The following is a 13,070-nucleotide window of genomic DNA, read 5'->3' on the forward strand; positions in this document are numbered from 1 at the left end:
GCAACACACCCTTCAGGATTTACGTTCTTGGCTGCAGAGGATGCTATCTATCCCCCTAATTATAGAGTCCCCTATTACTACCACATTGCTATTCTGCTCTCCCCCCACCCCCCATCCCCCCTTGGGCAGCCTTCTGAGCCACGGTGCCTTGGTCTGAATTGTGGCTGTCCTCCCTGCAATCTGTCTCCTTGTCCTCACAGGTAGTGAGTACATCGTACCTGTTGGACAGGATCAGTGTCTGCGGGACCTCCTTCTCAACCTCTGCTAAATCTTCATTACCCAGCTCGCTAACTATTCCTAACAGCTCCTGAACCTGTGCTTTCCTCTAGAGTGTGACTGTATTCTGGATAAAACGGGCCAGAAATTCCTCCCCCTCCCTTATGTGTCGGTGTGTCTCCAACTCACCACTGATTCACTATTGAGTGGGTGTGAAACCGACGGCTGGTTCACTATTGGGTGGGTGTGAAACAGGCAGCTGGTTCACTGTCGCTTCCACACAAGGCCGATTCCGTCCTCCCTTAATTATTTTGTTTATCAAAGCACTTCCGTTCAAACCCTTCTCTATGTTTTATTTTCTAGGGGTTGACCATTAAACCTCTTGTTAAATGGCTGAAGGTAAAGCGGAGTGATCATCACAAGCCAACACTTAACGAAGAGTTACATGAACGTGTAGGTATTCAGAACCTGCTCCTTTTTGTTCCGAAAACCCTACAATTTTGTTGGTGTGAATTCAATTTGTCACCCGTTAATTTAAAATTAACCCCTTTTTCTTTCACTCTTGCTGGCCATTGACCTTGACCCTCTGTTGTTAGGAGTGCATGTTCTGACAGTCACTGGCTCCCAACCCAGAACCAGTGCATGCTCTGACAGTCAATGGCTCCCAACCCAGAACCAGTGCATGTTCTGATAGTCAATGGCTCCCAACCCAGAACCAGTGCATGTTCTGACAGTCACTGGCTCCCAACCCAGCAACCAGTGTATGTATGTTGGCATACCGGAGTCCCTTTACTGATAATCTGCGTAATTGACTCCACTTTGTTTTGCATGTCAGCCTGTCTGTCGGGGAACAAACTGGATCGATCCGTCAGAGGAGAACTCCGATTAACATTTTCCTTCCTGACCGTTCTCAGTAACTGCCCTAATCTTGATTATAATATAGACTTGAGGGTATAATTCTGAAAGATCTTGCCGCATTTTGTTAAATTGCATAACTACAAATTTAATTGAACAAATTGGCAGATCTCTAAAGTATTACATTTCAGATATTATGGTCAGTTCCAAGGAGGGCCATAGGGCTTTAGAAACATAGAAAATAGGTGCAGGAGTAGGCCATTCGGCCCTTCGAGCCTGCACCACCATTCAATAAGATCATGGTTGATCATTCACCTCAGTACCTCTTTCCTGCTTTTTTTTCCATCCCCATTGATCCCTTTAGCCGTAAGGGCCATATCTAACTCCTCTTGAATATATCCAATGAACTGGCATCAACAACTCTCTGCGGTGGGGAATTCCACAGGTTAACAACACTCTGAGTGAAGAAGTTTTTCCTCATCTCGGCCCTAAATGGCTTACCCCTTATCCTTAGACTATGTCCCCTGGTATCTGCAGCAACAGAGGGCTGGGTTATGAGGAAGATATGGAGAAATCTGGGCATTTCATCCTTGAAAGGAGATGATTTATAGAGTTATATAAGATAGTAAAAGATATGGAAAATTACTTCAAGCCAAGAGTAAGACAAGGGAACAAAACACAAAATACTGCAGATGTTGAAAAGCTGAAATAAAATCTGAAAATGCTGAAAACACTCAGCGGGTCGATGACTAGAAAAGCTCTTGTGGAAGTGAGTGAGAGAGGGAGTGGTTTTGAGTAAAGAAGGTGCTTGACTGTTTGCAGAGGTTGCCCCTTGCACAACTGGATCTCCCTGGCACCCAGATGCTGAGAAAGAAAGATTGTGGTCGGTAAGAAGATGAGTTAAGCTTTATAGAGAATATCTATTGGCACCCGAACCCTGATCTAGCTTGGCTACCCATGTGAGGCCGTTGAACATCCTCCTAGACTGTGTGGCAGTTGTGGAGGTGAAGGAGGCTGCACTGACCTCCTCTGCCACCTCCCTCCCAGCGGCTGGAACCACCCTTGCATGCGACTTCCTGATCCGGTGCCTATCAGATGCGCCCTGCTGGCCTTTGCTTCTGCCAGCAGCACCTCCACGGATGTGTTGGGAAATCTGCTGCTTCCTCCAGCTGCTGACACCCTCGGCTGCTTTTGCTATCTTGTTGAAAATCGAGGTTGGCTCTTAACTGGCTGCTTACTTTTAAAGGCTGTACCAGGACTGCATGTCCCCCCTACCTCTTAGAGGCAGTAAGCCCCTGAAGTGCCGTTTTCTGGCCTCCAACCTGCCCTGCACAGCTAATGAAGTGCAGGGAAGAAATTGCAGTGGGTTTGAGGCAGTTTCACACTGACAAGTATTCAGACCATCCAGTCGAAAAACTTCCAACAGGAGGAGAATCCAAGCCTTGGAGTCTTGACCTCCACAACAAGCCAGAACTTCAGCCATGCTTTTAATTGGGATTTGGTCACTTCCTGAGATGGCCTTTCCCTCAGTGGTGTCCCAAATCTGGCATAACTAATAGCAAAACACTTTGCAGTAGAGATTTGAATATTGTAATTTTGAATTTACTGACGCTGTGATAGCAGTACAACTTCACAACCTGTGGTGAATCCGGCACACCTGTGCAATGGCAAATCCTAGATAAATGGTGTCAGAACAGTTCATCACCTCAGGTGCTGCATTTAACTGGCATTGGTTGAGATCCAAAAACTGATTCCGCGGCTCCCCCCCACCCATGTTTGCAGTCAATCCATGTGTTAAACAGAGCCTTCTCTGTCACTATGGGAACATGATAATCTGAGGCAATTTTGGCATATCATGTTTCTTTAACGTTACTTTATTTACATTTTATTTATAGTGGATCCATGTCATTTATCAGAATTATTTGCAGTTGAGACAGTTGCTCCTGAGTGCTGCAATTGTATCCTGCTTCTACAGTGATTCTCTGTTCTTTGGTCATTCAGCTCATGTGGGATTTGTGGCCATTTGTTCATCGGCAGCAAGCCCATGTTTAGAAATCTGACACCACTTTCTGCCTCTTATTTTCAAAGGCTTTTGACCATATTCTGGCGGCTGTGGAAGATATAGTGGGTCACCATGGTTACCATTATTGGAGAGACAAGTGAGTAACAAGCTAAAGAGCAAATTTACATGATTTTCTATTCAGTCAACCGAAGTAAAGAAAGGTGGCTGTATGAAAGATTTGGAATTATTTTTCTTATACATGGTAATTTACAATAAATTATTCTTTTGTGGAGGTCTCTTGTAGACCTATAATGCAACAGAACTGCGTTGCTTTTGGTTCAGTATTTTCATTGCATCTTCATTATTTCTCTATTGAGTTGGATTATTCATATAATTATATGTTTGTTGATGTTATCTACGTTGTGCGTGTAAAGACCTCGAATTCTTAACTTTCAAATTTATGAAACAAGATATTTTCTTATTGTGGACTGCCATGGTTCTGCAACTGAATGTTACGTTTGCTGTTTGTGTAGCTAATCCTTTAAGAAATAAGCTCTTTTTAAAATTAACTTTCATTATTTTTTTTAAATTATAAGATAGACATGCGACCTTCCTCTTGAAGGATCAATTCCTTTTAATGTGTAAAATTTGTTTCTTTCAGGGTAAAGGCATTTCTCCCAAGAAGAGTATAGAAAAAACTCTGCTTTTATGTAGTTTTCACGATCTCCCAAAGTGTTTCATAGCTAATGAATTAGTTTTGAATTGTAGTCACTGTTGTAATGTAGTCAAACATTGTTGCAATGTAGAGGAAGCAATTGTTTTGAGAGAACCTCTGCGTATTGCAGGAGGTGATGCAACGGAACTTGCTGAGCATTATTTTGTAGAAAGCAGATATTCCAGGACACCCAATGGCCTGAAAGAAGCACAGATGGTCCAGGAATACAGACAACACCCTGTTTATCTCTTGACCAGAAGTTTACTGGTTTGGGTGCTGTAAGTGGCAGTATTTGAATCTGCTTCTCCAGTATTGCCACCCCCACCGTCTCATAAATCATGAGACAAACTCTTAAAAATCATGAGATTTGATAAGAAATCATGATTTGATATTTTTTAGTTTATAAACCTGATTAGTGGCTTTATTTAATTTCTAACAGGTGACTGCTCTTTACAAAAATTAAATTACTGCACCTGAAAATGCATTACAAAAAAACTTTTAAAAAGTCCTACCCATTATCACCACCCTTTGTGCGTTGGGGTAAATTTTCATTAAAAATTGCATGTCAAGTGATTAATTTGTGTGAGCTAGCAAATGTAGTGTGGAGAGTGACACCATGTCCACTGGGCACTGGGGTATGGAGGTGTCACTGAATTGTGTTGGCACAAGTCCATGACCAATGAATCTCAGGCAATGGGTTCTCAATCTCACCCATAGGGCAAGTACTGGACAGAGAGAAAGACAGAGGACTGGATTTTGCGGGGGGTCAGCGGGTCGGGTGGGGAAGTGTTTTTTTTCGCCAGCGGGTTGGGACCCCACTGTGAACCTGCCGCCACGTGCCTTTACCAAATGTCGGGTCTATCAGCGCTGAGCAGACTCGACACGCAGCGGCAGGGGAGTCAATTAAAATCATTATTGGCTTGTTCACAGCCACTTACCAATGTTTTTTCCCCCAGATTTTTGGATTTGACAGGTCATCCACTGGTTTCCCACTGTGCCTAGACCCTGTCTGTGAAGCTGAGGCGGAAGATCAGTGGCCATTGAATCAGCTGATGAGTTGACAGCTTTAAATGTCAAGTCAAAGCTCCCAGTTGATTGAGAAATATACCCTTACCCACTAGCTTCTCTAAACTGCACTTCCATTGCAGACTCAGGATAGTGCAAGTCTTTAAACAAGTCTCCATTCAGTCTGACCTCATTACCTCTCCCACCATTGACAGATCGCTTCTGTCATCTCTACTTCACCTACCATCTATTCCATCAGCATGGGTGCCCTTGAAATTCTTTCACTTTGGTCCTCAGAATCTCACCGCGGTCTTCAGAATCTCACCGCGATCAGCCTCAACACCTGCATCACCAGGCACACCAGCAGCACCAACCTTCTCCGCAATCAACTGATGCTGCACAGGACAGGGCATCAGCACCCGACCACATTGCTACCCGGGAGGCCAGGAACGGCTTCGCCATGATCAGATTTACTTCACTTGATGCTGTACTTCCTGGCTGCCAACATGGCACCACCCCACACCAACACCATAAAGCTGTCCAAGCCATTCCTTTCACACTTATCACCAGTGTGGGGGGTATCATTATGTCTTACCATTCACTGCAACACACTAAGCCACTTCCAAAGGTGCACACAAATCTGTCGGAAAGTGTTGAAAATAAAGGTTTCAATGTTTGACACCACAGTAACAGAAACTTTACATGAGCATTGCATAAAACACCCAAGTGCTTACCTTTGTGTGTTGTTAGTTGATATCATTGCACTAGGATGAGGGTGAGTGTGAGAGGTGGCTAGTGAGATGGAGATGTGATAATAAAGATAGAGAGAGTAGGATGGTTGGAGGTCCAAGGTAAGTTGGTGTGAGTACTGATGTGCAGGAGTAGGGTTGGGAAGGCAGAGTGATGGGAATGTGATGAAAGGCACAGCAGGATGAGATCCACTGCACCCAGATCCTCCTCACAACACTCCTGCTTTGCCCTCCTGTGTACTCTGCAACCAGGCTGTTTTGGTCTCCTGGGGAGGCATCTCCCGCTCATCGGAAGGGAAGAGGACCTCCCTGCATGCACTGACTCCCTTCATAAGCATCTGGAGGGAGTCATGGAAGAGCTTGGGTGCAACCATGACCTCTGTGCAGTGATTGCCAGTGTTTGCAGCAACTCAATGCTGTAGAACACTAACAGCACAAATGTCAAAAGAAAGTTGGCTACGGTCCCTTTAAGGAAACCAGCTGATGACATGTCATCAAATGACGTCACCAGACCCACTTCCTCTAATTGGTTGGCAAACACGCTGGGCGGGCTTAAAAAGCCCAATCAAGGGAAATTCATTTCAAAGGCCTGGATGGAGCCAGCAGCGAGTCAGGACCCGCGACCGACATCACCCGCCATGGACCTGCTGAGGTTTGTAAAATCCAGCCCAGAGACTGACAGAGAGAGAGACAGAGAGAAACTGAGAGAGAGACAGAGACAGAGAGTGAGAGTGAAAGTGTACTCCCCAATCCCCAGCCCAATCCGGGCTGTGAGAGGCTAGTTCTAGTTCATTGGGGTAGATTTTTGATTTTGCGCGAGTCAGGAGTCTGTTTTTCATCTCACCCATTGACTCCAATGGAAATTCAAATTTGGCGAAATGGGGATTGGTTGGATTCAAATCTGAAGCTTTTTCGGTGCAGTAACAGCAGCGCGGCACAGTTCAAAATTCTCCCTTTGCTCCATCAGAGTGACTCCAAACGCACTCCTCACCCCCAAACCTACCCCAATACCCACACCACACTCTTGAACCCACCACGATACACACCCCACACCCCCAAACCCCCACCTGACACTGATCATTAGTAATGATTGCTCACGCCCCCCCCCCCCCACCCCGCCAGTCAATCCCCGACCATCGTTTATCTTCAACGCCAGGTCGGGCTCCAGCTCGGTAGTCACTTTCTCACCAAGCACCCCATCTAGCTCCGGGACGAAAATGCCCGGCAGGTCCCCGGCTCCGGCGAACAGCGGGCTGGCAGAGTGCAGCAGTGACTCGCGGCCAGTCATCGAATCCGAGCGCCCGTCCGACGGCTCCTTTCATCATCATCGTCATATTTTACATCCCATACACTAATGTATTTCTCTGCACCCGTATTTCCAAAAAGAGCGTTTAAAGTACCAGTAATGGGATTTGTTTTAAACTTTGTTATTTCTGGAGAAAGGTATCTGCACTTGCCAACATAAACCTGTTATATATTATTATGTGCATGCCTCTTCCTACCCACATCGTCCTCTCTCCTACTCAAAGGGAAGGGAACCGAGCTCTTATGTGTGAGTCGCTAATTATAGCGTGTAAGAGGATGGAGGTCCGGCTCCTGGTCCCGGCCCCTGGTCCCGGCCCGGTCACGAAGCCGGGCACCTCCAGCGTGCTCAGCCACCAGTGCCAACGTGATCCGGGGCCTTTCAGGAGGAGAAGATGGGGCAGGGAGCCGGAACGATCCTCATCCCTTTAAGGATTTTAAAGTGAATAAACTGCTGGTACAAAATCCAGCTCTGCAGTTTCAAGACCAGCCCCAACCCCCGCCCGACCACCACGACTTTCAAAATCTCAGGACGCAGGCGTAGCTTGGAAGAGGCTGATGTTGCTGAATATGACGTCACGCCATTAAACTGGAACTGCACAAGTGTGAGAAAATCTAAAGGAAAATCATGACTTTTTACAATTGACTCACGAGATCGTGAGTTGGGGCAATTTTTAAATTAAAAATCGCATGCCTCGCGATTAATTTGAGAGAGTTGGCGTTACTGCTTCTCTCAGGGCGGTAACTCTTGCCTGCTGCTCACTGAGCGGTTAGACCAAACTCCATGGGGGAGCTGAGGTCATTCATTGGGAGAGAGGACATCATTTAGTTCACCCAGTTACAATCAAACTCCTGTTGACTAGTTGTGGAGTGTTGCCGGTGATCAAACCTGAGGTTGAGACCAATTTGAAGCCTAGATCAATGCTTTCAGTAGGATGATGGCATGTGGTGGTAAAGATGCTGCTGAGTGGAGAAAATGAGACTGAAAAATGTTTTCATTTTGGATGAGACATGGCCTCTCAGGTGGACATAAAAGATCCCATGATACTATTCGAAGAAGAGCAGGGAATTCTCCCCGGTTTCCTGGCCAACATTTATCCCTGAACCAACATCACTAAAACAGATTATCTGGTCATTATCACACTGCTGTCTATGGGAGCTTGCTGTTTGTATATTGGCTGCTGCATTTCCTACATTACAAGATTGACTGCACTTCAAAAGTACATAATTGGCTGTAAAATGCTTTTGGACATTCTGGGGTCTTAAAAATTGCTATCGAAATGCAAGTTTTTCTTTCTTTCTATATTGTGCACCTGCCTCCAGATGGGCTGAACATTTCACCAGGCAGAATAATGGGCAGGGACCTAGTGTAATTGGGCCCTGCCCCAATTTCCATATCTGCCCATCCGGAATACAGTGTTAGTACGCCAAAAACACAGAAGAAATGTGGTACCCCCATTCCCAATTTTCAATGGTTCTATAAGGGGTGAGTGATCCAATCTGCCAGATTACTGCCTGGGGTGGTGGGGGATCTACCCCCCCACCTCTCCTAGTCTCAGCAGTTCACTTTACATGTAAACGCACCCAGCTTTCTCAAGATTTTCATTAAATATACATTAGAGACTATATTACGGATTAATATGGTATTGCAATATTTATAACTAGGTTATAGCCATTTGGTTGATGAATTATTACTCTGTGCCTCCAGCTTTCAGGTTCTGCTACATAACATTGACATTTATCACAGAATAATTATATTGGAAAGAATAATACAGGGAGTAAACGATGGGGCATAGTAGCTTTAACCTGAGAATAAATTATTTTAAAACAGGAAATCTAATGAATCTAGAAATTCCTGTTGACAGTATTATTATGTTTGTATTACATTCCTCATCCATTATTTTAACACAGGCAATATCAGAATAACCTTTGAGTATTTGTATATAGTAAATGTATGGGGATCCGCCCAGCTCCATTAAAGTGTAATATAGGGTTACAGATCAAATTGTTTTAGGGATAACATATTCCCCAGTCCTATTTAAATGTATGATGGGATTACATATTGTGCAGTCCTGTCCAGTTGTATTGGGGGATTACATATTGTGCAGTTCTGTCTTGTTGTATTAGGGGATTACATATTCCCCGGTCCTATTTAAATAAATTAAGGGACAATGTGGGATGATTTAATAGGACTGGACAATATGTCGTCGAATCACCTCTGGTTGAGACATTCAACTGAGCGGCTTCAAGGGAAGTATTGGCAGAGACCTGCCCAGCATCTCCTGCTGCTGAATGTTGAAGGTTGTCTGAAAAAGAGGAGTTAAAAACAAAATAAATGTACAAAAACGGATTTTAAAAACAAAAGGAATAAAGTAAACATTGATGAGACATATTGCTATTTAATTGTAGGACATTATCTGTAGTACATTCTCTGGAGCACTGCTCGCAGGCTGAGTACTAGGGGATGTAAAGTAAATGGGAGCGTGAGGCTAAGAGTGAACATGCAGAGTGCAGTGAGAAAGTTGGAGAATGGCCAAGGCTCTCGAGCGAGCAGGAAGGGAACAGCAGGCAGTGCTGCTGGTGACAGAACTTGTGTCTCTGATTTCCAATACCTGACAGGTGGCAATATGCTGGTATTAAATGCACTGACGGAGAAGAGGAGTTCGAAAATATTTTGGTTGTATGGTTGGTTAAATGTTTGGTTATTTTTGCAATCTAATTAGCAAACATGAGGCTTACGGCACAACAAATATTATGTCGAGAGATTTGTTCATGCCTCTCCAGCTTACCATCGAGCTGATGCTGTTGTAAATCGAGATGCTTCTGTCCGCTTGCTCCCTTTTGCTGGGTGATTGATTCTTTCATATAGTGTATTCCGTATCACGCTTTATGGTTCCAATCTCTGTTGCTTCTTGTCTTGATTTTTTTCTACTTGTTAAAATATTAAATAGTTTCGGAAATGCTGAAACTCATCAGTGAGCAGTGAGACTGGCTGCTCCTGACTTTCCAGTGCAGGTACGACAGGAGAGAGCAACCGTTCCATTTGACCTATATTTCTGTTACTTCTATAATCAGCCGATCTAATAAATAACTGTGTACAAAAATGTTTTTAGTGTTGTGAAGGAAAACATACGATTATTAGAAAATATTGTTAAACCCTGTTCAGTGTTACAGGGAATCTGCAGCGGTTCACAGTCCAATGGATATACTAATGTAGAGCTGTAGATGACGCTGTAAAACCCTCCTGGACGCCCCCTGTTCCTCCTGAAGGACAATTCCGTTTGATTCAAGGAGAAATTGATTTTAATCAGCTTTAACTCATGATTACTGGACATTTTAGTCTTTGTATTACATTAAATTATATTTGCTAGGTGTAATGTAACTTTTTCTGCCTTTGTGTTATATTTGTATTACATAAGAACATAAGAATTAGGAACAGGAGTAGGCCATCTCGCCCCTTGAACCTGCTCCGCCATTCAACAAGATCATGGCTGATCTGGCCGTGGACTCAGCTCCACTTACCTGCCCGCTCCCCATAACCCTTAATTCCCTTATTGGTTAAAAATCTATCTATCTGTGACTTGAATACATTCAATGAGCTAGCCTCAACTGCTTCCTTGGGCAGAGAATTCCACAGATTCACAACCCTCTGGGAGAAGAAATTCCTTCTCAACTCGGCTTTAAATTGGCTCTCCCATATTTTGAGGCTGTGCCCCCTAGTTCTAGTCTCCCCGACCAGTGGAAACAACCTCTCTGCCTCTACGTTGTCCATCCCTTTCATTATTTTAAATGTTTCTATAAGATCACCCCTCATCCTTCTGAACTCCAACGAGTAAAGACCCAGTCTACTCAATCTATCATCATAAGGTAACCCCCTTATCTCCGGAATCAGCCGAGTGAATCGTCTCTGTACCCCCTCCAAAGCTAGTATATCCTTCCTTAAGTAAGGTGACCAAAACTGCATGCAGTACTCCAGGTGCGGCCTCACCAATACCCTATACAGTTGCAGCAGGACCTCCCTGCTTTTGTACTCCATCCCTCTCGCAATGAAGGCCAACATTCCATTCGCCTCCTGATTACCTGCTGCACCTGCAAACTAACTTTTTGGGATTCATGCACAAGGACCCCCAGGTCCCTCTGCCAGCCTAATTTATGTTGCTGGTACTTATTTTTAATAGAACTAAATATTCCCAGTCATTGAACCAGTGAGATCCCCCTGTAGATGTAACTATTTTCACACATGTATGAAGTACAGGGATACAAGGATAAATATACATTCTGGTTTCTCCCAGTGTGGCATATGATTGCAGAAGTAAGAAATGTTAGAAAGAAGAGGATTTGTCCACAATTATCTTTCAGACTGCTTGAACTGTATAAAACTCTAGTTAGGCCACAGCTGGAGTACTGTGTGCAGTTCTGGTCACTATATTACAGGAAAGATGTGATTGCACTGGAAAGAGTGCAGAGAAGATTTACAAGAGTATTGCCTGGACTGGAGAATTTTGGCTATGAGGAAAGATTGGAGATGCTGGGTCTGTTTTCTTTGGAATAGAGGAGGCTGAGGGAAGATCTGTTTGAGATGTATAAAATTATGAGTGGATAGAGTGGATAGGAAGGACCTGTTTCCCTTGGCAGAGGGGACAACAACCAGGGGGTATAATTTTAAAGTAATTTGGGAAGGTTTAGAGGAGATATGAGGGGAAATTTCTTCACCCGGAGGGTGATGGGGGTCTGGAACTCACTGCCTGAAAGGATGCTAGAAACAGAATCCCTCAACACATTTAAAAGATACTTGGATGTGCACTTAAAGTGCCGTAACCTACAGGGGTACGGACCATAAGAACATAAGAAATAGGAGTCGGAGTAGGCCATACGGACCCTCGAGCCTGCTCCGCCATTTAATCTGATCATAGCTGATTTGATCATGGACTCAGGTCCACTTCCCTGCCTGCTCCCCATAACCCCTTAATCCAAGCATTGGAAAGTGGGATTAGGCTGGATAGCTCTTGGTCGGCCAGCACAGACACGATGGGCTGAAATGGTCTCCTTCTGCGCTGTAGATTTCTATGTTTCTAACTGGGAGTCAATCTGGAGCCGCTTGACTGGAGGAAAGCAGGTGAAGTATGCGGTAGGCCGAGCCTGTGATGTGTTTTTACCCAGGCTCGGGCAGTTCTGTATCAGCTCCCCGCTGAGTCTCCATATCACAAAGCCATTGGTAAGAATCACTCCAATTACTTGGTTCAAGCACAGTTTTTTTTATGACTGCTGTATTCACTTTTCTTGCAGGTGGGAGCACTTTGACAAGAAATACCTGAGCCAGTTACTGATGCGCAAGTCAGCCTATAGGATCAAGGATGATATTTGGGACGTGTACCACAAGCTCAATGTCCGTGACGCCATCAGCTTTGCTGACCAGGTAGAGTTATCCACTGTTTTTTTTTAAATGATATATTTCAATGGCCCCAATAAAGACAGAAAATCTGTGCCAGGAATTGGCTGGCTGCCACGGCCAGAGCACACTGCGGTATTGGTGCGGGAACAAGCCATTCGGCCCAACTGGTCTGTGCCAGCCTTTATGCTCCACACGAGCCTCCTCCCAACCTTCTATTCTTTTCCCCCACCTCATCTGTTTATCTAGCCTATCCTTAAATGCATCTATGCTATTTGCCTCGACTGCTCCCTGTGGTAGCAGGTTCCACATTCTCACCACTCTCTGGATAAAGAATAAGTAGCCGGAGCTTCTAGAACAGCTTCGGACTGCAGGCTGGCAGCTAGCTTATTGGAGCAGGCGGAAAATCTGGGGCAGTGCCTAAAATTTAAAGGGTCGGCATCCGGGTTCAAGGATCGTCGTGGTACATTGGTGCCATCGGCGATCTTTTGCCCTCTCAGGAGCTCTGCCACTCAGGACAAGTTCTGTCACGCTGATGCCATCTTTCCAGAGGGAAAATGATGAGGGCTTTGCTCCTTGCAAACAAGGCCTCGTGTCACTTGCTTGATTCATCTCCGGACAGCCACCTGGCCTATGTCACCGCTGTCGGTTCGAAATGATCCGGTGTCATAAAATGTTTGATGCAGTTGTGACCTTCACACCCACGGTTAGAGCTGCCCCGCCCCCAGTCATACCCATTGCCTCCAGATCAGCCACTAGGAGATGGCATCATTATTGTAGCATAGGTGAGTACAGGACTAGGAAGGCACATTTCAATCCATTTAGTCAGTTCCCGTG

At 44.9% G+C, this 13,070-nt stretch overlaps 1 protein-coding gene across 1 annotated transcript in view; it reads left to right on the plus strand.

Annotated features, from left to right (window-relative positions):
* slc9a5 (solute carrier family 9 member A5) overlaps nucleotides 1–13,070 on the plus strand; it is a 291,075-nt gene that overhangs the window by 229,497 nt on the left and 48,508 nt on the right. The window contains exons 8-10 of the mRNA XM_070896905.1: nucleotides 580–669; nucleotides 3,160–3,230; nucleotides 12,131–12,260. Coding sequence (XP_070753006.1) covers nucleotides 580–669; nucleotides 3,160–3,230; nucleotides 12,131–12,260 — 291 coding nt within the window. The remainder of the gene's footprint in view (nucleotides 1–579; nucleotides 670–3,159; nucleotides 3,231–12,130; nucleotides 12,261–13,070) is intronic.

This window comes from Pristiophorus japonicus, chromosome 13, assembly GCF_044704955.1.
Source record: "Pristiophorus japonicus isolate sPriJap1 chromosome 13, sPriJap1.hap1, whole genome shotgun sequence".
In the NCBI taxonomy this organism is placed as follows: Eukaryota; Metazoa; Chordata; class Chondrichthyes; family Pristiophoridae; genus Pristiophorus; species Pristiophorus japonicus.